The sequence below is a fragment of the Somniosus microcephalus genome, chromosome 24 (assembly GCF_052327205.1).
Source record: "Somniosus microcephalus isolate GS21.2 chromosome 24, FLI_Smic_1.0, whole genome shotgun sequence".
In the NCBI taxonomy this organism is placed as follows: domain Eukaryota; kingdom Metazoa; phylum Chordata; class Chondrichthyes; order Squaliformes; family Somniosidae; genus Somniosus; species Somniosus microcephalus.
The window spans coordinates 2,614,451-2,636,030 of record NC_141010.1 but is presented as its reverse complement, the minus strand read 5'-3'; the positions used below and the strand labels follow the sequence as shown (position 1 = coordinate 2,636,030).

The window sequence follows — 21,580 nt, the reverse complement described above, 5'->3', positions numbered from 1 at the left end:
GACTGATGTTAATCCAGCTCCCTCACACTGTCACTCAGTAACCCCCCTCCCCGCAGCGCCCTGTGTTACTGACTGTATCTCTACTGATGTTAATCCAGCTCCATCACACTGTCACTCAGTAACCCCTCTCCCCCAGTGCCGTGTTACTGACTGTATCTCTACTGATGTTAATCCAGCTCCCTCACACTGTCACTCAGTAACCCCTCTCCCCCAGCGCCCTGTGTTCCTGACTGTATCTCCACTGATGTTAATCCAGCTCCCTCACACTGTCACTCAGTAACCCCTCTCCCCCAGCGCCCTGTGCTACTGACTGTATCTCTACTGATGTTAATTCAGCTCCCTCACACTGTCACTCAGTAACTCCTCTCCCCCCAGCACCCTGTGTTACTGACTGTATCTCTACTGATAGTAAAACAGCTCCCTCACACTGTCACTCAGTAACCCCTCTCCCCCAGTGCCCTGTGATACTGACTGTATCTCTACTGATGTTAATCCAGCTCCCTCACACTGTCACTCAGTAACCCCTCTCCCCCAGCGCCCTGTGTCACTGACTGTATCTCTACTGATGTTAATCCAGCTCCCTCACACTGTCTCTCAGTAATCCCTCTCCCCCCAGCGCCCTGTGTTACTGCCGGTATCTCTACTGATGTTAATCCAGCTCCCTCACACTGTCACTCAGTAATCCCTCTCCCCAGCACCCTGTGTTATTGACTGTATCTCTACTGATAATCCAGCTCCCTCACACTGTCACTCAGTAACCCCTCTCACCCAGCGCCCTGTGTTACTGACTATATCTCTACTGATGTTAATCCAGCTCCCTCACACTGTCACTCAGTAACCCCTCTCACCCATCGCCCTGTGTTACTGACTGTATCTCTACTGATGTTAATCCCGCTCCCTCACACTGTCACTCAGTAACCCCTCTCCCCCAGCGCCCTGTGTTACTGACTGTATCTCCACTGATGTTAATCCAGCTCCCTCACACCGTCACTCAGTAACCCCTCTCCCCCAGCTCCCTGTGTTACTGACTGTATCTCCACTGATGTTAATCCAGCTCCCTCACACTGTCACTCAGAAACCCCTCTCCCCCAGTGCCGTGTTACTGACTGTGTCTCTACTGATGTTAATCCAGCTCCCTCACACTGTCACTCAGTAACCCCTCTCCCCCAGCTCCCTGTGTTACTGACTGTATCTCCACTGATGTTAATCCAGCTCCCTCACACTGTCACTCAGTAACCCCTCTCCCCCCAGCGCCCTGTGTTACTGACTGTATCTCTACTAATGTTAATCCAGCTCCCTCACACGGTCACTCAGTAACCCCTCTCCCCCAGCGACCTGTGTTACTGACTGTATCTCCACTGATGTTAATCCAGCTCCCTCACACTGTCACTCAGTAACCCCTCTCCCCCAGCGCCCTGTGTTACTGACTGTATCTCTACTGATGTTAATCCAGCTCCCTCACACGGTCACTCAGTAACCCCTCTCCCCCAGCGACCTGTGTTACTGACTGTATCTCCACTGATGTTAATCCAGCTCCCTCACACCGTCACTCAGTAACCCCTCTCCCCCAGCGCCCTGTGTTACTGACTGTATCTCTACTGATGTTAATCCAGCTCCCTCACACTGTCACTCAGTAACCCCTCTCCCCCAGTGCCGTGTTACTGACTGTATCTCGACTGATGTTAATCCAGCTCCCTCACACTGTCACTCAGTAACCCCCCTCCCCGCAGCGCCCTGTGTTACTGACTGTATCTCTACTGATGTTAATCCAGCTCCATCACACTGTCACTCAGTAACCCCTCTCCCCCAGTGCCGTGTTACTGACTGTATCTCTACTGATGTTAATCCAGCTCCCTCACACTGTCACTCAGTAACCCCTCTCCCCCAGCGCCCTGTGTTCCTGACTGTATCTCCACTGATGTTAATCCAGCTCCCTCACACTGTCACTCAGTAACCCCTCTCCCCCAGCGCCCTGTGCTACTGACTGTATCTCTACTGATGTTAATTCAGCTCCCTCACACTGTCACTCAGTAACTCCTCTCCCCCCAGCACCCTGTGTTACTGACTGTATCTCTACTGATAGTAAAACAGCTCCCTCACACTGTCACTCAGTAACCCCTCTCCCCCAGTGCCCTGTGATACTGACTGTATCTCTACTGATGTTAATCCAGCTCCCTCACACTGTCACTCAGTAACCCCTCTCCCCCAGCGCCCTGTGTCACTGACTGTATCTCTACTGATCTTAATCCAGCTCCCTCACACTGTCTCTCAGTAATCCCTCTCCCCCCAGCGCCCTGTGTTACTGCCGGTATCTCTACTGATGTTAATCCAGCTCCCTCACACTGTCACTCAGTAATCCCTCTCCCCAGCACCCTGTGTTATTGACTGTATCTCTACTGATAATCCAGCTCCCTCACACTGTCACTCAGTAACCCCTCTCACCCAGCGCCCTGTGTTACTGACTATATCTCCACTGATGTTAATCCAGCTCCCTCACACCGTCACTCATTAACCCCTCTCCCCCAGCTCCCTGTGTTACTGACTGTATCTCCACTGATGTTAATCCAGCTCCCTCACACTGTCACTCAGAAACCCCTCTCCCCCAGTGCCGTGTTACTGACTGTGTCTCTACTGATGTTAATCCAGCTCCCTCACACTGTCACTCAGTAACCCCTCTCCCCCAGCTCCCTGTGTTACTGACTGTATCTCCACTGATGTTAATCCAGCTCCCTCACACTGTCACTCAGTAACCCCTCTCCCCCCAGCGCCCTGTGTTACTGACTGTATCTCTACTAATGTTAATCCAGCTCCCTCACACTGTCACTCAGTAACCCCTCTCCCCCAGCGCCCTGTGTTACTGACTGTATCTCTACTGATGTTAATCCAGCTCCCTCACACGGTCACTCAGTAACCCCTCTCCCCCAGCGCCCTGTGTTACTGACTGTATCTCTACTGATGTTAATCCAGCTCCCTCACACTGTCACTCAGTAACCCCTCTCCCCCAGCGCCCTGTGTCACTGACTGTATCTTTACTGATGTTAATCCAGCTCCCTCACACTGTCACTCAGTAACCCCTCTCCCCCAGCGCCCTGTGTTACTGACTGTATCTCTGCTGATGTTAATCCAGGTCCCTCACACTGTCACTCAGTAACCCCTCTCCCCCAGCGCCCTGTGTAACTGACTGTATCTCTACTGATGTTAATCCAGCTCCCTCACACTGTCACTCATAACCCCTCTCCCCCAGTGCCCTGTGTTACTGACTGTATCTCTGCTAATGTTAATCCAGCTCCCTCACACTATCACTCAGTAACTCCTCTCCCCCAGCGCCCTGTGTTACTGACTGTATCTCTACTGATGTTATTCCAGCTCCCTCACACTATCACTCAGAAACTCCTCTCCCCCAGCACCCTGTGTTACTGACTGTATCTCTACTGATGTTAATCCAGCTCCCTCACACTATCACTCAGTAACTCCTCTCCCCCAGCACCCTGTGTTACTGACTGTATCTCTACTGATGTTAATCCAGCTCCCTCACACTGTCACTCAGTAACCCCTCTCCCCCATCGCCCTGTGTGACTGACTGTATCTCTACTGATGTTAATCCAGCTCCCTCACACTGTCACTCAGTAACCCCTCTCCCCCAGCGCCCTGTGTTACTGACTGTATCTCTACTGATGTTAATCCAGCTCCGTCACACTGTCACTCAGTAACCCCTCTCCCCCCAGCGGCCTGTGTCACTGACTATATCTCTACTGATGTTAATCCAGCTCCCTCACACTGTCACTCAGTAACCCCTCTCCCCCAGCACCCTGTGTTACTGACTGTATCTCCACTGATGTTAGTCCAGCTCCCTCACACTGTCACTCAGTAACCCCTCTCCCCCAGCACCCTGTGTTACTGACTGTATCTCCACTGATGTTAATCCAGCTCCCTCACACTGTCACTCAGTAACCCCTGTCCACCAGCACCCTGTGTTCCTGACTGTATCTCCACTGATGTTAATCCAGCTCCCTCACACTGTCACTCAGTAACCCCTCTCCCCAGCGCCCTGTGTTACTGACTATATCTCTACTGATGTTAATCCAGCTCCCTCACACTGTCACTCAGTAACCCCTCTCCCCCCCAGCGCCCTGTGTTACTGACTGTATCTCTACTGATGTTAATCCAGCTCCCTCACACTGTCACTCAGTAACCCCTCTCCCCCCCAGTGCCCTGTGTTACTGACTGTATCTCTACTGATGTTAATCCAGCTCCCTCACACTGTCACTCAGTAACCCCTCTCCCCCAGCGCCCTGTGCCACTGACTGTATCTCTACTGATGTTAATCCAGCTCCCTCACACTGTCACTCAGTAACCCCTCTCCCCCAGCGCCCTGTGTTACTGACTGTATCTCTACTGATGTTAATCCAGCTCCCTCACACTGTCACTCAGTAACCCCTCTCCCCCAGCGCCCTGTGTTACTGACTGTGTCTCTACTGATGTTAATCCAGCTCCCTCACACTGTCACTCAGTAACCCCTCTCCCCCATCGCCCTGTGTTATTGACTGTACCTTTACTGATGTTAACCCAGCTCTCTCACACTGTCACTCAGTAACCCCTCTCCCCCAGCGCCCTGTGTTACTGATTGTATCTCTACTGATGTTAATCCAGCTCCCTCACAAGGTCACTCAGTAACCCCTCTCCCCCAGTGCCCTGTGTTACTGACTGTATTTCTACTGATGTTAATCCAGCTCCCTCACAATGTCACTCAGTAACCCCTCTCCCCCAGTGCCCTGTGTTACTGACTGTATCTCTACTGATGTTAATCCAGCTCCCTCACACCATCACCCAGTAATTCCTCTCCCCCAGCGCCCTGTGTTACTGACTGTATCTCCACTGATGTTAATCCAGCTCCCTCACACTGTCACTCAGTAACCCCTCTCCCCAGCGCCCTGTGTTACTGACTATATCTCTACTGATGTTAATCCAGCTCCCTCACACTGTCACTCAGTAACCCCTCTCCCCCCCAGCGCCCTGTGTTACTGACTGTATCTCTACTGATGTTAATCCAGCTCCCTCACACTGTCACTCAGTAACCCCTCTCCAACCCAGTTCACTGTGTTACTGACTGTATCTCTACTGATGTTAATCCAGCTCCCTCACACTGTCACTCAGTAACCCCTCTCCCCCAGCGCCCTGTGTCAATGACTGTATCTCGACTGATGTTAATCCAGCTCCCTCACACTGTCACTCAGTAACCCCTCTCCCCCAGCGCCCTGTGTTACTGACTGTATCTCTACTGATGTTAATCCAGCTCCCTCACACTGTCACTCAGTAACCCCTCTCCCCCATCGCCCTGTGTTACTGACTGTATCTTTACTGATGTTAACCCAGCTCCCTCACACTGTCACTCAGTAACCCCTCTCCCCCAGCGCCCTGTGTAACTGACTGTATCTCTACTGATGTTAATCCTGCTCCCTCACAATGTCGCTCAGTAACCCCTCTCCCCCAGTGCCCTGTGTTACTGACTGTATCTCTACTGATGTTAATCCAGCTCCCTCACAATGTCACTCAGTAACCCCTCTCACCCAATGCCCTGTGTTACTGATTCTATCTCTACTGATGTTAATCCAGCTCCCTCACACTGTCACTCAGTAACCCCTCTCCCCCAGCGCCCTGTGTTACTGACTGTATCTCCAGTGATGTTAATCCAGCTCCCTCACACTGTCACTCAGTAACCCCTCTCACCCATCGCCCTGTGTTACTGACTGTATCTCTACTGATGTTAATCCCGCTCCCTCACACTGTCACTCAGTAACCCCTCTCCCCCAGCGCCCTGTGTTACTGACTGTATCTCCACTGATGTTAATCCAGCTCCCTCACACCGTCACTCAGTAACCCCTCTCCCCCAGCTCCCTGTGTTACTGACTGTATCTCCACTGATGTTAATCCAGCTCCCTCACACTGTCACTCAGTAACCCCTCTCCCCCAGTGCCGTGTTACTGACTGTATCTCTACTGATGTTAATCCAGCTCCCTCACACTGTCGCTCAGCAACCCCTCTCCCCCAGCTCCCTGTGTTACTCACTGTATCTCCACTGATGTTAATCCAGCTCCCTCACACTGTCACTCAGTAACCCCTCTCCCCCCAGCGCCCTGTGTTACTGACTGTATCTCTACTAATGTTAATCCAGCTCCCTCACACTGTCACTCAGTAACCCCTCTCCCCCAGCGCCCTGTGTTACTGACTGTATCTCTACTGATGTTAATCCAGCTCCCTCACACTGTCACTCAGTAACCCCTCTCCCCAGCGCCCTGTGTTACTGACTGTATCTCCACTGATGTTAATCCAGCTCCCTCACACTGTCACTCAGTAACCCCTCTCCCCCCCAGTGCCCTGTGTTACTGACTGTATCTCTACTGATGTTAATCCAGCTCCCTCACAATGTCACTCAGTAACCCCTCTCCCCCAGCGCCCTGTGTCACTGACTGTATCTCTACTGATGTTAATCCAGCTACCTCACACTATCACTCAGTAACTCCTCTCCCCCAGCGCCCTGTGTTACTGACTGTATCTCTACTGATGTTAATCCAGCTCCCTCACACTGTCACTCAGTAACCCCTCTCCCCCATCGCCCTGTGTGACTGACTGTATCTCTACTGATGTTAATCCAGCTCCCTCAAACTGTCACTCAGTAACCCCGCTCCCCCCAGCGCCCTGTGTCACTGACTGTATCTCTACTGATGTTAATCCAGCTCCCTCACACTGTCACTCAGTAACCCCTCTCCCCCCAGCGCCCTGTGTCACTGACTGTATCTCTACTGATGTTAATCCAGCTCCCTCACACTGTCACTCAGTAACCCCTCTCCCCCATCGCCCTGTGTGACTGACTGTATCTCTTCTGATGTTAATCCAGCTCCCTCACACTGTCACTCAGTAACCCCTCTCCCCCCAGCGCCCTGTGTCACTGACTGTATCTCTACTGATGTTAATCCAGCTCCCTCACACGGTCACTCAGTAACCCCTCTCCCCCCAGCGCCCTGTGTCACTGACTGTATCTCTACTGATGTTAATCCAGCTCCCTCACACTGTCACTCAGTAACCCCTCTCCCCCAGCACCCTGTGTTACTGACTGTATCTCCACTGATGTTAATCCAGCTCCCTCACACTGTCACTCAGTAACCCCTGTCCACCAGCACCCTGTGTTACTGACTGTATCTCCACTGATGTTAATCCAGCTCCCTCACACTGTCACTCAGTAACCCCTCTCCCCAGCGCCCTGTGTTACTGACTATATCTCTACTGATGTTAATCCAGCTCCCTCACACTGTCACTCAGTAACCCCTCTCCCCCCCAGCGCCCTGTGTTACTGACTGTATCTCTACTGATGTTAATCCAGCTCCCTCACACTGTCACTCAGTAACCCCTCTCCAACCCAGTGCACTGTGTTACTGACTGTATCTCTACTGATGTTAATCCAGCTCCCTCACACTGTCACTCAGTAACCCCTCTCCCCCAGCGCCCTGTGTTACTGACTGTATCTCTACTGATGTTAATCCAGCTCCCTCACACTGTCACTCAGTAACCCCTCTCCCCCATCGCCCTGTGTTACTGACTGTATCTTTACTGATGTTAACCCAGCTCCCTCACACTGTCACTCAGTAACCCCTCTCCCCCAGCGCCCTGTGTAACTGACTGTATCTCTACTGATGTTAATCCAGCTCCCTCACAATGTCGCTCAGTAACCCCTCTCCCCCAGTGCCCTGTGTTACTGATTGTATCTCTACTGATGTTAATCCAGCTCCCTCACAATGTCACTCAGTAACCCCTCTCCCCCAGCGCCCTGTGTTACTGACTGTATCTCCAGTGATGTTAATCCAGCTCCCTCACATTGTCACTCAGTAACCCCTCTCACCCATTGCCCTGTGTTACTGACTGTATCTCTACTGATGTTAATCCCGCTCCCTCACACTGTCACTCAGTAACCCCTCTCCCCCAGCTCCCTGTGTTACTGACTGTATCTCCACTGATGTTAATCCAGCTCCCTCACACTGTCACTCAGTAACCCCTCTCCCCCCAGCGCCCTGTGTTACTGACTGTATCTCTACTAATGTTAATCCAGCTCCCTCACACTGTCACTCAGTAACCCCTCTCCCCCAGCGCCCTGTGTTACTGACTGTATCTCTACTGATGTTAATCCAGCTCCCTCACACTGTCACTCAGTAACCCCTCTCCCCAGCGCCCTGTGTTACTGACTGTATCTCCACTGATGTTAATCCAGCTCCCTCACACTGTCACTCAGTAACCCCTCTCCCCCCCAGTGCCCTGTGTTACTGACTGTATCTCTACTGATGTTAATCCAGCTCCCTCACACTGTCACTCAGTAGCCCCTCTCCCCCAGCGCCCTGTGTCACTGACTGTATCTCTACTGATGTTAATCCAGCTCCCTCACACTGTCACTCAGTAACCCCTCTCCCCCAGCGCCCTGTGTTACTGACTGTATCTCTACTGATGTTAATCCAGCTCCCTCACACTGTCACTCAGTAACCCCTCTCCCCAGCGCCCTGTGTTACTGACTGTATCTCCACTGATGTTAATCCAGCTCCCTCACACTGTCACTCAGTAACCCCTCTCCCCCCCAGTGCCCTGTGTTACTGACTGTATCTCTACTGATGTTAATCCAGCTCCCTCACACTGTCACTCAGCAGCCCCTCTCCCCCAGCGCCCTGTGTCACTGACTGTATCTCTACTGATGTTAATCCAGCTCCCTCACACGGTCACTCAGTAACCCCTCTCCCCCAGCGCCCTGTGTTACTGACTGTATCTCTACTGATGTTAATCCAGCACCCTCACACTGTCACTCAGTAACCCCTCTCCCCCAGCGCCCTGTGTCACTGACTGTATCTTTACTGATGTTAACCCAGCTCCCTCACACTGTCACTCAGTAACCCCTCTCCCTCGTGCCCTGTGTCACTGACTGTATCTCTACTGATGTTAATCCACCTCCCTCACACTGTCACTCAGTAACCCCTCTCCCCCAGCGCCCTGTGTTACTGACTGTATCTCTGCTGATGTTAATCCAGGTCCCTCACACTGCCACTCAGTAACCCCTCTCCCCCAGCGCCCTGTGTTACTGACTGTATCTCTACTGCTGTTAATCCAGCTCCCTCACACTGTCACTCAGTAACCCCTCTCCCCCAGTGCCCTGTGTTACTGACTGTATCTCTACTGATGTTAATCCAGCTCCCTCACACTATCACTCAGTAACTCCTCTCCCCCAGCGCCTTGTGTTACTGACTGCATCTCTACTGATGTTATTCCAGCTCCCTCACACTATCACTCAGTAACTCCTCTCCCCCAGCACCCCTGTGTTACTGACTATATCTCCACTGATGTTAATCCAGCTCCCTCACACTCTCACTCAGCAACCCCTCTCCCCCAGCACCCTGTGTTACTGACTGTATCTCCACTGATGTTAATCCAGCTCCCTCACACTGTCACTCAGTAACCCCTGTCCACCATCACCCTGTGTTACTGACTGTATCTCCACTGATGTTAATCCAGCTCCCTCACACTGTCACTCAGTAACCCCTCTCCCCAGCGCCCTGTGTTACTGACTATATCTCTACTGATGTTAATCCAGCTCCCTCACACTGTCACTCAGTAACCCCTCTCCCCCCCAGCGCCCTGTGTTACTGACTGTATCTCGACTGATGTTAATCCAGCTCCCTCACACTGTCACTCAGTAACCCCTCTCCCCCCCAGTGCCCTGTGTTACTGACTGTATCTCTACTGATGTTAATCCAGCTCCCTCACACTGTCACTCAGTAACCCCTCTCCCCCAGCGCCCTGTGTCACTGACTGTATCTCTACTGATGTTAATCCAGCTCCCTCACACTGTCACTCAGTCACCCCTCTCCCCCAGCGCCCTGTGTTACTGACTGTATCTCTACTGATGTTAATCCAGCTCCCTCACACTGTCACTCAGTAACCCCTCTCCCCCAGCGCCCTGTGTTACTGACTGTATCTCTGCTGATGTTAATCCAGCTCCCTCACACTGTCACTCAGTAACCCCTCTCCCCCATCGCCCTGTGTTATTGACTGTACCTTTACTGATGTTAACCCAGCTCTCTCACACTGTCACTCAGTAACCCCTCTCCCCCAGCGCCCTGTGTTACTGACTGTATCTCTACTGATGTTAATCCAGCTCCCTCACAAGGTCACTCAGTAACCCCTCTCCCCCAGTGCCCTGTGTTACTGACTGTATCTCTACTGATGTTAATCCAGCTCCCTCACAATGTCACTCAGTAACCCCTCTCCCCCAGTGCCCTGTGTTACTGACTGTATCTCTACTGATGTTAATCCAGCTCCCTCACACCATCACTCAGTAACTCCTCTCCCCCAGCGCCCTGTGTTACTGACTGTATCTCTACTGATGTTAATCCAGCTACCTCACACTATCACTCAGTAACTCCTCTCCCCCAGCGCCCTGTGTTACTCACTGTAACTCTACTGATGTTAATCCAGCTACCTCACACTGTCACTCAGTAACCCCTCTCCCCCATTGCCCTGTGTGACTGACTGTATCTCTACTGATGTTAATCCAGCTCCCTCACACTGTCACTCAGTAACCCCGCTCCCCCCAGCGCCCTGTGTCACTGACTGTATCTCTACTGATGTTAATCCAGCTCCCTCACACTGTCACTCAGTAACCCCTCTCCCCCCAGCGCCCTGTGTCACTGACTGTATCTCTACTGATGTTAATCCAGCTCCCTCACACTGTCACTCAGTAACCCCTCTCCCCCATCGCCCTGTGTGACTGACTGTATCTCTTCTGATGTTAATCCAGCTCCCTCACACTGTCACTCAGTAACCCCTCTCCCCCCAGCGCCCTGTGTCACTGACTGTATCTCTACTGATGTTAATCCAGCTCCCTCACACTGTCACTCAGTAACCCCTCTCCCCCCAGCGCCCTGTGCCACTGACTGTATCTCTACTGATGTTAATCCAGCTCCCTCACACTGTCACTCAGTAACCCCTCTCCCCCAGCACCCTGTGTTACTGACTGTATCTCCACTGATGTTAATCCAGCTCCCTCACACTGTCACTCAGTAACCCCTGTCCACCAGCACCCTGTGTTACTGACTGTATCTCCACTGATGTTAATCCAGCTCCCTCACACTGTCACTCAGTAACCCCTCTCCCCAGCGCCCTGTGTTACTGACTATATCTCTACTGATGTTAATCCAGCTCCCTCACACTGTCACTCAGTAACCCCTCTCCCCCCCAGCGCCCTGTGTTACTGACTGTATCTCTACTGATGTTAATCCAGCTCCCTCACACTGTCACTCAGTAACCCCTCTCCCCCCCAGTGCACTGTGTTACTGACTGTATCTCTACTGATGTTAATCCAGCTCCCTCACACTCTCCCCCAGCGCCCTGTGTCAATGACTGTATCTCTACTGATGTTAATCCAGCTCCCTCACACTGTCACTCAGTAACCCCTCTCCCCCAGCGCCCTGTGTTACTGACTGTATCTCAACTGATGTTAGTCCAGCTCCCTCACACTGTCACTCAGTAACCCCTCTCCCCCATCGCCCTGTGTTACTGACTGTATCTTTACTGATGTTAACCCAGCTCCCTCACACTGTCACTCAGTAACCCCTCTCCCCCAGCGCCCTGTGTTACTGACTGTATCTCTACTGATGTTAATCCAGCTCCCTCACAATGTCACTCAGTAACCCCTCTCCCCCAGTGCCCTGTGTTACTGACTGTATCTCTACTGATGTTAATCCAGCTCCCTCACAATGTCACTCAGTAACCCCTCTCCCCCAATGCCCTGTGTTACTGACTCTATCTCTACTGATGTTAATCCAGCTCCCTCACACTATCACTCAGTAACTCCTCTCCCCCAGCGCCCTGTGTTACTGACTGTACCTCTACTGATGTTAATCCAGCTCCCTCACACTATCCCTCAGTAACTCCTCTCCCCCAGCGCCCTGTGTTACTGACTGTATCTCTACTGATGTTAATCTAGCTCCCTCACACTGTCACTCAGTAACCCCTCTCCCCCATCGCCCTGTGTGACTGACTGTATCTCTACTGATGTTAATCCAGCTCCCTCACACTTTCACTCAGCAACCCCTCTCCCCCAGCGCCCTGTGTTACTGACTGTATCTCGACTGATGTTAATCCAGCTCCCTCACACTGTCACTCAGTAACCCCTCTCCCCCCAGTGCCTTGTGTCACTGACTGTATCTCTACTGAGGTTAATCCAGCTCCCTCACACTGTCACTCAGTAACCCCTCTCCCCCAGCACCCTGCGTTACTGACTGTATCTCCACTGATGTTAATCCAGCTCCCTCACACTGTCACTCAGTAACCCCTCTCCCCCAGCACCCTGTGTTACTGACTGTATCTCCACTGATGTTAATCCAGCTCCCTCACACTGTCACTCAGTAACCCCTGTCCACCAGCACCCTGTGTTACTGACTGTATCTCCAATCATGTTAACCCAGCTCCCTCACACTGTCACTCAGTAACCCCTCTCCCCAGCGCCCTGTGTTACTGACTATATCTCTACTGATGTTAATCCAGCTCCCTCACACTGTCACTCAGTAACCCCTCTCCCCCAGCGCCCTGTGTTACTGACTGTATCTCTACTGATGTTAATCCAGCTCCCTCACACTGTCACTCAGTAACCCCTCTCCCCCAGCGCCCTGTGATACTGACTGCATCTCTACTGATGTTAATCCAGCTCCCTCACACTGTCACTCAGTAACCCCTCTCCCCCATCGCCCTGTGTTACTGACTGTACCTTTGCTGATGTTAACCCAGCTCCCTCACACTGTCACTCAGTAACCCCTCTCCCCCAGCGCCCTGTGTTACTGACTGTATCTCTACTGATGTTAATCCAGCTCCCTCACAAGGTCACTCAGTAACCCCTCTCCCCCAGTGCCCTGTGTTACTGACTGTATCTCTACTGCTGTTAATCCAGCTCCCTCACAATGTCACTCAGTAACCCCTCTCCCCCAGTGCCCTGTGTTACTGACTGTATCTCTACTGATGTTAATCCAGCTCCCTCACACCATCACTCAGTAACTCCTCTCCCCCAGCGCCCTATGTTACTGACTGTATCTCTACTGATGTTAATCCAGCTCCCTCACACTATCACTCAGTAACCCCTCTCCCCCAGTGCCCTGTGTTACTGACTGTATCTCTACTGATGTTAATCCAGCTCCCTCACAATGTCACTCAGTAACCCCTCTCCCCCAGTGCCCTGTGTTACTGACTGTATCTCTACTGATGTTAATCCAGCTCCCTCACACCATCACTCAGTAACTCCTCTCCCCCAGCGCCCTGTGTTACTGACTGTATCTCTACTGATGTTAATCCAGCTACCTCACACTATCACTCAGTAACTCCTCTCCCCCAGCGCCCTGTGTTACTGACTGTATCTCTACTGATGTTAATCCAGCTACCTCACACTGTCACTCAATAACCCCTCTCCCCCATCGCCCTGTGTGACTGACTGTATCTCTACTGATGTTAATCCAGCTCCCTCACACTGTCACTCAGTAACCCCGCTCCCCCCAGCGCCCTGTGTCACTGACTGTATCTCTACTGATGTTAATCCAGCTCCCTCACACTGTCACTCAGTAACCCCTCTCCCCCCAGCGCCCTGTGTCACTGACTGTATCTCTACTGATGTTAATCCAGCTCCCTCACACTGTCACTCAGTAACCCCTCTCCCCCATCGCCCTGTGTGACTGACTGTATCTCTTCTGATGTTAATCCAGCTCCCTCACACTGTCACTCAGTAACCCCTCTCCCCCCAGCGCCCTGTGTCACTGACTGTATCTCTACTGATGTTAATCCAGCTCCCTCACACTGTCACTCAGTAACCCCTCTCCCCCAGCACCCTGTGTTACTGACTGTATCTCCACTGATGTTAATCCAGCTCCCTCACACTGTCACTCAGTAACCCCTGTCCACCAGCACCCTGTGTTACTGGCTGTATCTCCACTGATGTTAATCCAGCTCCCTAACACTGTCACTCAGTAACCCCTCTCCCCAGCGCCCTGTGTTACTGACTATATCTCTACTGATGTTAATCCAGCTCCCTCACACTGTCACTCAGTAACCCCTCTCCCCCCCAGCGCCCTGTGTTACTGACTGTATCTCTACTGATGTTAATCCAGCTCCCTCACACTGTCACTCAGTAACCCCTCTCCCCCCCAGTGCACTGTGTTACTGACTGTATCTCTACTGATGTTAATCCAGCTCCCTCACACTCTCCCCCAGCGCCCTGTGTCAATGACTGTATCTCTACTGATGTTAATCCAGCTCCCTCACACTGTCACTCAGTAACCCCTCTCCCCCAGCGCCCTGTGTTACTGACTGTATCTCTACTGATGTTAGTCCAGCTCCCTCACACTGTCACTCAGTAACCCCTCTCCCCCATCGCCCTGTGTTACTGACTGTATCTTTACTGATGTTAACCCAGCTCCCTCACACTGTCACTCAGTAACCCCTCTCCCCCAGCGCCCTGTGTTACTGACTGTATCTCTACTGATGTTAATCCAGCTCCCTCACAATGTCACTCAGTAACCCCTCTCCCCCAGTGCCCTGTGTTACTGACTGTATCTCTACTGATGTTAATCCAGCTCCCTCACAATGTCACTCAGTAACCCCTCTCCCCCAATGCCCTGTGTTACTGACTCTATCTCTACTGATGTTAATCCAGCTCCCTCACACTATCACTCAGTAACTCCTCTCCCCCAGCGCCCTGTGTTACTGCGTGTACCTCTACTGATGTTAATCCAGCTCCCTCACACTGTCACTCAGTAACCCCTCTCCCCCAGCGCCCTGTGTTACTGACTGTATCTCTACTGATGTTAATCCAGCTCCCTCACACTGTCACTCAGTAACCCCTCTCCCCCCAGCGCCCTGTGTCACTGACTGTATCTCTACTGATGTTAATCCAGCTCCCTCACACTGTCACTCAGTAACCCCTCTCCCCCAGCACCCTGTGTTACTGACTATATCTCCACTGATGTTAATCCAGCTCCCTCACACTGTCACTCAGCAACCCCTCTCCCCCAGCACCCTGTGTTACTGACTGTATCTCCACTGATGTTAATCCAGCTCCCTCACACTGTCACTCAGTAACCCCTGTCCACCAGCACCCTGTGTTACTGACTGTATCTCCACTGATGTTAATCCAGCTCCCTCACACTGTCACTCAGTAACCCCTCTCCCCAGCGCCCTGTGTTACTGACTATATCTCTACTGATGTTAATCCAGCTCCCTCACACTGTCACTCAGTAACCCCTCTCCCCCCCAGCGCCCTGTGTTACTGACTGTATCTCTACTGATGTTAATCCAGCTCCCTCACACTGTCACTCAGTAACCCCTCTCCCCCCCAGTGCCCTGTGTTACTGACTGTATCTCTACTGATGTTAATCCAGCTTCCTCACACTGTCACTCAGTAACCCCTCTCCCCCAGCGCCCTGTGTCACTGACTGTATCTCTACTGATGTTAATCCAGCTCCCTCACACTGTCACTCAGTAACCCCTCTCCCCCAGCGCCCTGTGTTACTGACTGTATCTCTACTGATGTTAATTCAGCTCCCTCACACTGTCACTCAGTAACCCCTCTCCCCCATCGCCCTGTGTTACTGACTGTGATGTGCCTCAATTATTCCGAGACTCGAAGTTAGCAGAACAAAAGTAAGGCTTTTATTAACTCAGAACATAACACGTAAAATAGAGAGATGTCTTCCTTCAGGAGGCTGATGCCCGACTGAACTTAGATTACAAAGGAGCCAGGTATGGGCGGAGCCCTGCACACAACCAGTTCCAGCACATTCCAATCCATAATACATGAGGACTGGGGGAAGGGCAAAGACACAGAAAGCAGGCAGTTACAAGACACAGAAAACAGGCAGTGATGAATGGAATATATTTCATCACATTCACCCCTTCTATAGATTTAGTCTGTTCGGGGGTTTGATAGTCCTCTGCGACCGACATGGCTGTTGTGGTGCCGCGGGTGTCGGCTGGGTGTCCCCGGTAGCCTCCTGGGTCTCTGCCGGGGGTGCCGCCGGGGTTGTTGAAGGGGTAGTTGGTGGGGGTGCCGTTGGTCGATGTTCTTCCGGGGGTGATGAAAGAATAGTGGGTGGGTAAGGGTTGCTGTGATCGTCGTCGCTGCTATTGCCGTGGTTGTTGTCGATGCCGGCTGGGGCGACGTCTTTTATGGACACAGTGTACTCCCTTCCGTCGGCGTGCCGGACATATGCGTATTGGGGGTTGGCGTGGAGTAGGTGTACTGGCTCCACGAGAGGGTCCGTCTTGTGGCCCCTCACATGCCTTTGCACGAGTACCGGACCTGGGGTGGAGAGCCATGACGGCATGGATACGCCTGAGGTGGATTTCCGAGGAAAGACAAACATTCGTTCATGAGGCGTGGCATTAGTGGCCGTACACAATAGCGACCGTATCGAATGGAGCACATCCGAGAGGACTTCCTGCCAGCGGGAGATAGGGAGGCCCTTGGTCCTTAGAGCTAGAGTGACTGCTTTCCACACTGTCCCGTTCTCTCGCTCCACCTGGCCGTTACCCCGGGGGTTGTAGCTGGTGGTACGGCTCGTGGCGATCCCCTTGGACAGCATGTACTGGCGTAGCTCTTCACTCATGAAGGACGCCCCCCTATCCGTGTGGATATAGCTCGGCATACCGAACAGGCAGAACAGGCTGTTGAGGCATTTAATGACCGTGGCGCTGGTCATGTCTGGGCAGGGGAAGGCGAATGGGAAACGGGAGTATTCGTCCACAATGTTCAGGAAGTAAACATTGCGGTCGACGGACGGGAGGGGGCCCTTGAAATCTAAGCTGAGCCGCTCGAAGGGCCGTGTAGCTTTGATTAAGTGGGCTCTATCTGGGCGGTAGAACCGAGGCTTGCACTCAGCGCAAGTGCGGCAGTTCCTGGTCAGAGACCGAACTTCCTCAATCGAGTAGGGTAAGTTACGGGACTTTATGAAGTGGAACAGCCGCGTGACCCCTGGGTGGCAGAGGTCGTTGTGGAGGGTCTGTAGCCGATCCTCGGTGGCGCTGGCACACATCCCTCGTGAGAGGGCGTCAGGGGATTCGTTAAGGGCCCCTGGCCGGTAAATGATGTCGTACTCGAAAGTGGAGAGCTCGATCCGCCACCTAAGAATCTTATCATTTTTAATCTTCCCCCTCTGTTTATTGTTGAACATAAACGCTACCGACCGCTGGTCGGTAAGTAGGGTGAAGCGTTTGCCGGCTAGGTAGTGGCGCCAGTGGCGCACTGCCTCCACGATGGCTTGGGCCTCCTTTTCCACGGAGGAGTGTCTGATCTCGGGGCCTTGGAGGGTCCTCGAGAAGAAAGCTACGGGCCGCCCCGCCTGGTTGAGGGTGGCCGCCAAGGCGAAGTCGGACGCATCACTTTCCACTTGAAATGGAGTGTTCTCGTCCACTGCCTGTAGCGTGGCCCACTCAATATCCTGCTTAATGCTTTTGAAGGCGGCGTGGGCCTCAGCAGAGAGCGGAAAAGAGGATGCTTTCAAGAGGGGGCGGGCTTTGTCAGAGTAGTTGGGGACCCATTGGGAATAGTAAGAAAATAACCCCAGGCACCTTTTCAGGGCTTTGGGAGTGTTGGGCAGGAGCAGCTCCCGTAGGGGGCGCAATCGGTCGGGGTCTGGTCCGATTTCCCCATTCTCCACCACGCTGCCCAGTATGCAGAGGCGCGTGGTGTTGAAAACGCACTTGTCCTCGTTATAGGTGAGGTTGAGTTTTTGTGCGGTTTTCAGGAACCTCTCGAGGTTCGAGTCGTGATCCTGCTGGTTGTGACCGCAGATGGTGACGTTGTCGAGGTAGGGGAAGGTTGCCTGCAAGTGGTGGTCATCGACCATGCGATCCATCTCCCTCTGAAAGACCGAGACCCCGTTCGTCACCCCAAAGGGGACTCTGAGGAATTGGTAGAGGCGTCCGTTCGCCTCGAAGGCGGTGTACGGGCGGTCCTCTGGTCTGATAGGGAGCTGGTGGTACGCTGACTTGAGGTCGATGGTGGAGAACACCCGGTATTGGGCGATTTGGTTCACCATTTCTGATATGCGGGGTAGCGGGTAGGCGTCTAGTAGGGTGTACCTGTTGATCGTTTGACTATAGTCGATCACCATCCGTTTCTTCTCGCTACCCCTTACCACTACCACTTGGGCGCGCCACGGGCTGTTGCTGTGTTCAATAATGCGCTCTTTCAGGAGCCTGTCTACCTCGGTCACGATAAACCGCCTGTCCTCCCAGCTGTACCTCCTGCTTTTGGTCGCTATTGGCCGGCAGTTAGGGGTAAGGTTCGCGAATAGCGAAGGCGGCTTTACCTTCAGGGTAGCCAGACCGCACACTGTGAGGGGCGGCTGGGACCCACCGTACTTGAGCGTGATGCTTTGGTGGTTGCACTGGAAATCCAAACCCAGGATCACGCTCGCACATAGATTCTTCATGATTAATACTTTAAAATTATCATACACAGTTCCGTTAACGCACAATTGTACCGTGCAGTAACCCAGAATGGTCGATGTCTGGGTTTTATCGGCCATAGAGATGGTACCCTGAGCAGGGACCACCTTTAGGGAGAGTTGTTGTGCCAGTTCAGGGTGGATAAAACTCTCCGTGCTTCCACTGTCAATTAAGCATTTAACCCGGCACCCGTTTACCTCGATGTCCACCATTGATTTGGATAGCGGATGCGGCCTGGTCTGGTCCACTGTGACCGATGCCACTGTAGGGCCCTGATCGAGACAAGATGGCGTCCACGCTGTCTGCTCATAAGATGGCGGACCCCACGAGGTCGGGCAAGATGGCGTCCAAGATGGCCGCTCCCACGGCGCACACGCGGCGGTGGCGGGTTTTCCGGCAGTTGGTTTTCCGGCGGGGTTCCCTCTGCACACCTTCCCGAAGTGCCCCTTCTTACCGCACTTAAAGCAGGTGGTGCCTTTCGCCGGGCACAGGTTTCTGGTGTGCTTTGGCTGCCCGCAGAAGTAGCAGTTGGGTCCTTGACGCGTCGCGGCTGTCGTAGGGCTTCTGGGGGGAGAGCTGGGCCCCGCCGGTGTCGGGCTGCCGGGCGGGGAAGATGCCTTCCAAGATGGCGGCGCCCTCGGCGCACACGTGGCGGCGTGGGCGGCGCGGGCTGAAGAGTAGGCGTCCGAGTTTCTCTGGGCCATCTCCAGGGACCGCGCAGTGTCCGCAGCCTGTTTCAGGTCCAACTCCGTTTTTTCCAGCAGTCTTTGCCGGATGTGAGTGGAGCTGAGGCCTGTGATAAAGGCATCGCGAACAAGCTCGTCGGTGTACACTGCGGCTTTTACATCTCGGCACTTACAGTCCTTGCCAAGCTTTTTCAGGATGCTTAGGAACTCCTCCACCGATTCCCCAGGTCGCTGTGCGCGAGTAGCGAGTAGATGCCTAGCATACACCTCATTCGTAGGCTGCTGGTAATGCGCCTTTAAGGTGTTGCAGGCGGCCAGGTACGTATCGGCGTCTTGGATGAGGGGGTAAACCCGGTGGCTTACCCAATTCCGTAGCATTCCGAGTCTCATCTTCGCAGTGTCCGTAGCGTCTTTGACGGCTGCGGAATTGTCCAGGAAGAATTCCATACAGTCAAACCAGTGTCCGAAGCGTGCTGATGCGTCCGGAGCATGTTGATCCAAATCCAAACGTTCGGGTTTCAGGAGTTGATCCATAGTGTTGAAAATTGAGTTAATAAAATTGATGTGCCTCAATTATTCCGAGACTCGAAGTTAGCAGAACAAAAGTAAGGCTTTTATTAACTCAGAACATAACACGTAAAATAGAGAGATGTCTTCCTTCAGGAGGCTGATGCCCGACTGAACTTAGATTACAAAGGAGCCAGGTATGGGCGGAGCCCTGCACACAACCAGTTCCAGCACATTCCAATACATAATACATGAGGACTGGTGGAAGGGCAAAGGAACAGAAAGCAGGCAGTTACAAGACACAGAAAACAGGCAGTGATGAATGGAATATATTTCATCACAGACTGTATCTTTACTGATGTTAACCCAGCTCCCTCACACTGTCACTCAGTAACCCCTCTCCCCCAGCACCCTGTGTTACTGACTGTATCTCTACTGATGTTAATCCAGCTCCCTCACAATGTCACTCAGTAACCCCTCTCCCCCAGTGCCCTGTGTTACTGACTGTACCTCTACTGATGTTAATCCAGCTCCCTCACAATGTCACTCAGTAACCCCTCTCCCCCAATGCCCTGTGTTACTGACTGTATCTCTACTGATGTTAATCCAGCTCCCTCACACTATCACTCAGTAACTCCTCTCCCCCAGCGCCCTGTGTTACTGACTGTACCTCTACTGATGTTAATCCAGCTCCCTCACACTATCACTCAGTAACTCCTCTCCCCCAGCGCCCTGTGTTACTGACTGTATCTCTACTGATGTCAATCCAGCTCCCTCACACTGTCACTCAGTAACCCCTCTCCCCCAGCGTCCTGTTTTACTGACTGTATCTCTACTGATGTTAATCCAGCTCCCTCACACTGTCACTCAGTAACCCCTCTCCCCCCAGCGCCCTGTGTCACTGACTGTATCTCTACTGATGTTAATCCAGCTCCCTCACACTGTCACTCAGTAACCCCTCTCCCCCAGCACCCTGTGTTACTGACTGTATCTCCACTGATGTTAATCCAGCTCCCTCACACTGTCACTCAGTAACCCCTCTCCCCCAGCGCCCTGTATTACTGACTGTATCTCTACTGATGTTAATCCAGCTCCCTCACACTGTCACTCAGTGGTGTGTTACACCAGTCTCCCCAGTGATGATATTGGGGTTCACAGATTGAACTGGGAAAAGAATCAGAAACAAACAGCTGGAATGAGTGAGAATTGATTTCACTGTCAGTATCGATCTGAGGTCGAGGTATTTACTTGCGTCCTTTTCATTTGATTCAGTGTTTTCTTGATGCGGGAGAGCCAGAGGACACCCAAGAGCTTCGTGCTGACCCTCAGCCACCATTACAAGACCAAGCACTTCCTGGTTGTTCCGGTAATCCTGCGTACAGTTACTGCATGATAGCGATATTGAAGGGCTCTGCAGCCAGCAATTGTGTACTGATCGCAGTCCCCAGTCCCAAAAAGACCTCACAGTGTCCAGGAATATCAATCCAGAAGATCACAGACCAACTGTCTGTGGAACTTTACCCCAGTGGGAGTCAGTGTCTGTGGAACTGTACCCCAGTGAGAGTCAGTGTCTGTGGAACTGTACCCCAGTGAGAGTCAGTGTCTGTGGAACTGTGCCCCAGTGAGAGTCAGTGTCTGTGGAACTGTACCCCAGTGAGAGTCAGTGTCTGTGGAACTGTACCACAGTGAGAGTCAGTGTCTGTGGAACTGTGCCCCAGTGAGAGTCAGTGTCTGTGGAACTGTACCCCAGTGAGAGTCAGTGTCTGTGGAACTGTACCACAGTGAGAGTCAGTGTCTGTGGAACTGTGCCCCAGTGAGAGTCAGTGTCTGTGGAACTGTACCCCAGTGAGAGTCAGTGTCTGTGGAAC

At 52.7% G+C, this 21,580-nt stretch overlaps 1 protein-coding gene across 5 annotated transcripts in view; it reads left to right on the top strand.

Annotated features, from left to right (window-relative positions):
- LOC147100957 (growth factor receptor-bound protein 7-like) overlaps nucleotides 1-21,580 on the top strand; it is a 263,485-nt gene that overhangs the window by 236,136 nt on the left and 5,769 nt on the right. For all 5 annotated transcript variants that reach the window (XM_085966067.1, XM_085966069.1, XM_085966065.1 and 2 more), the window contains one exon: nucleotides 20,985-21,078. In XM_085966067.1, the coding sequence (XP_085822193.1) occupies nucleotides 20,985-21,078 (94 nt within the window). The remainder of the gene's footprint in view (nucleotides 1-20,984; nucleotides 21,079-21,580) is intronic.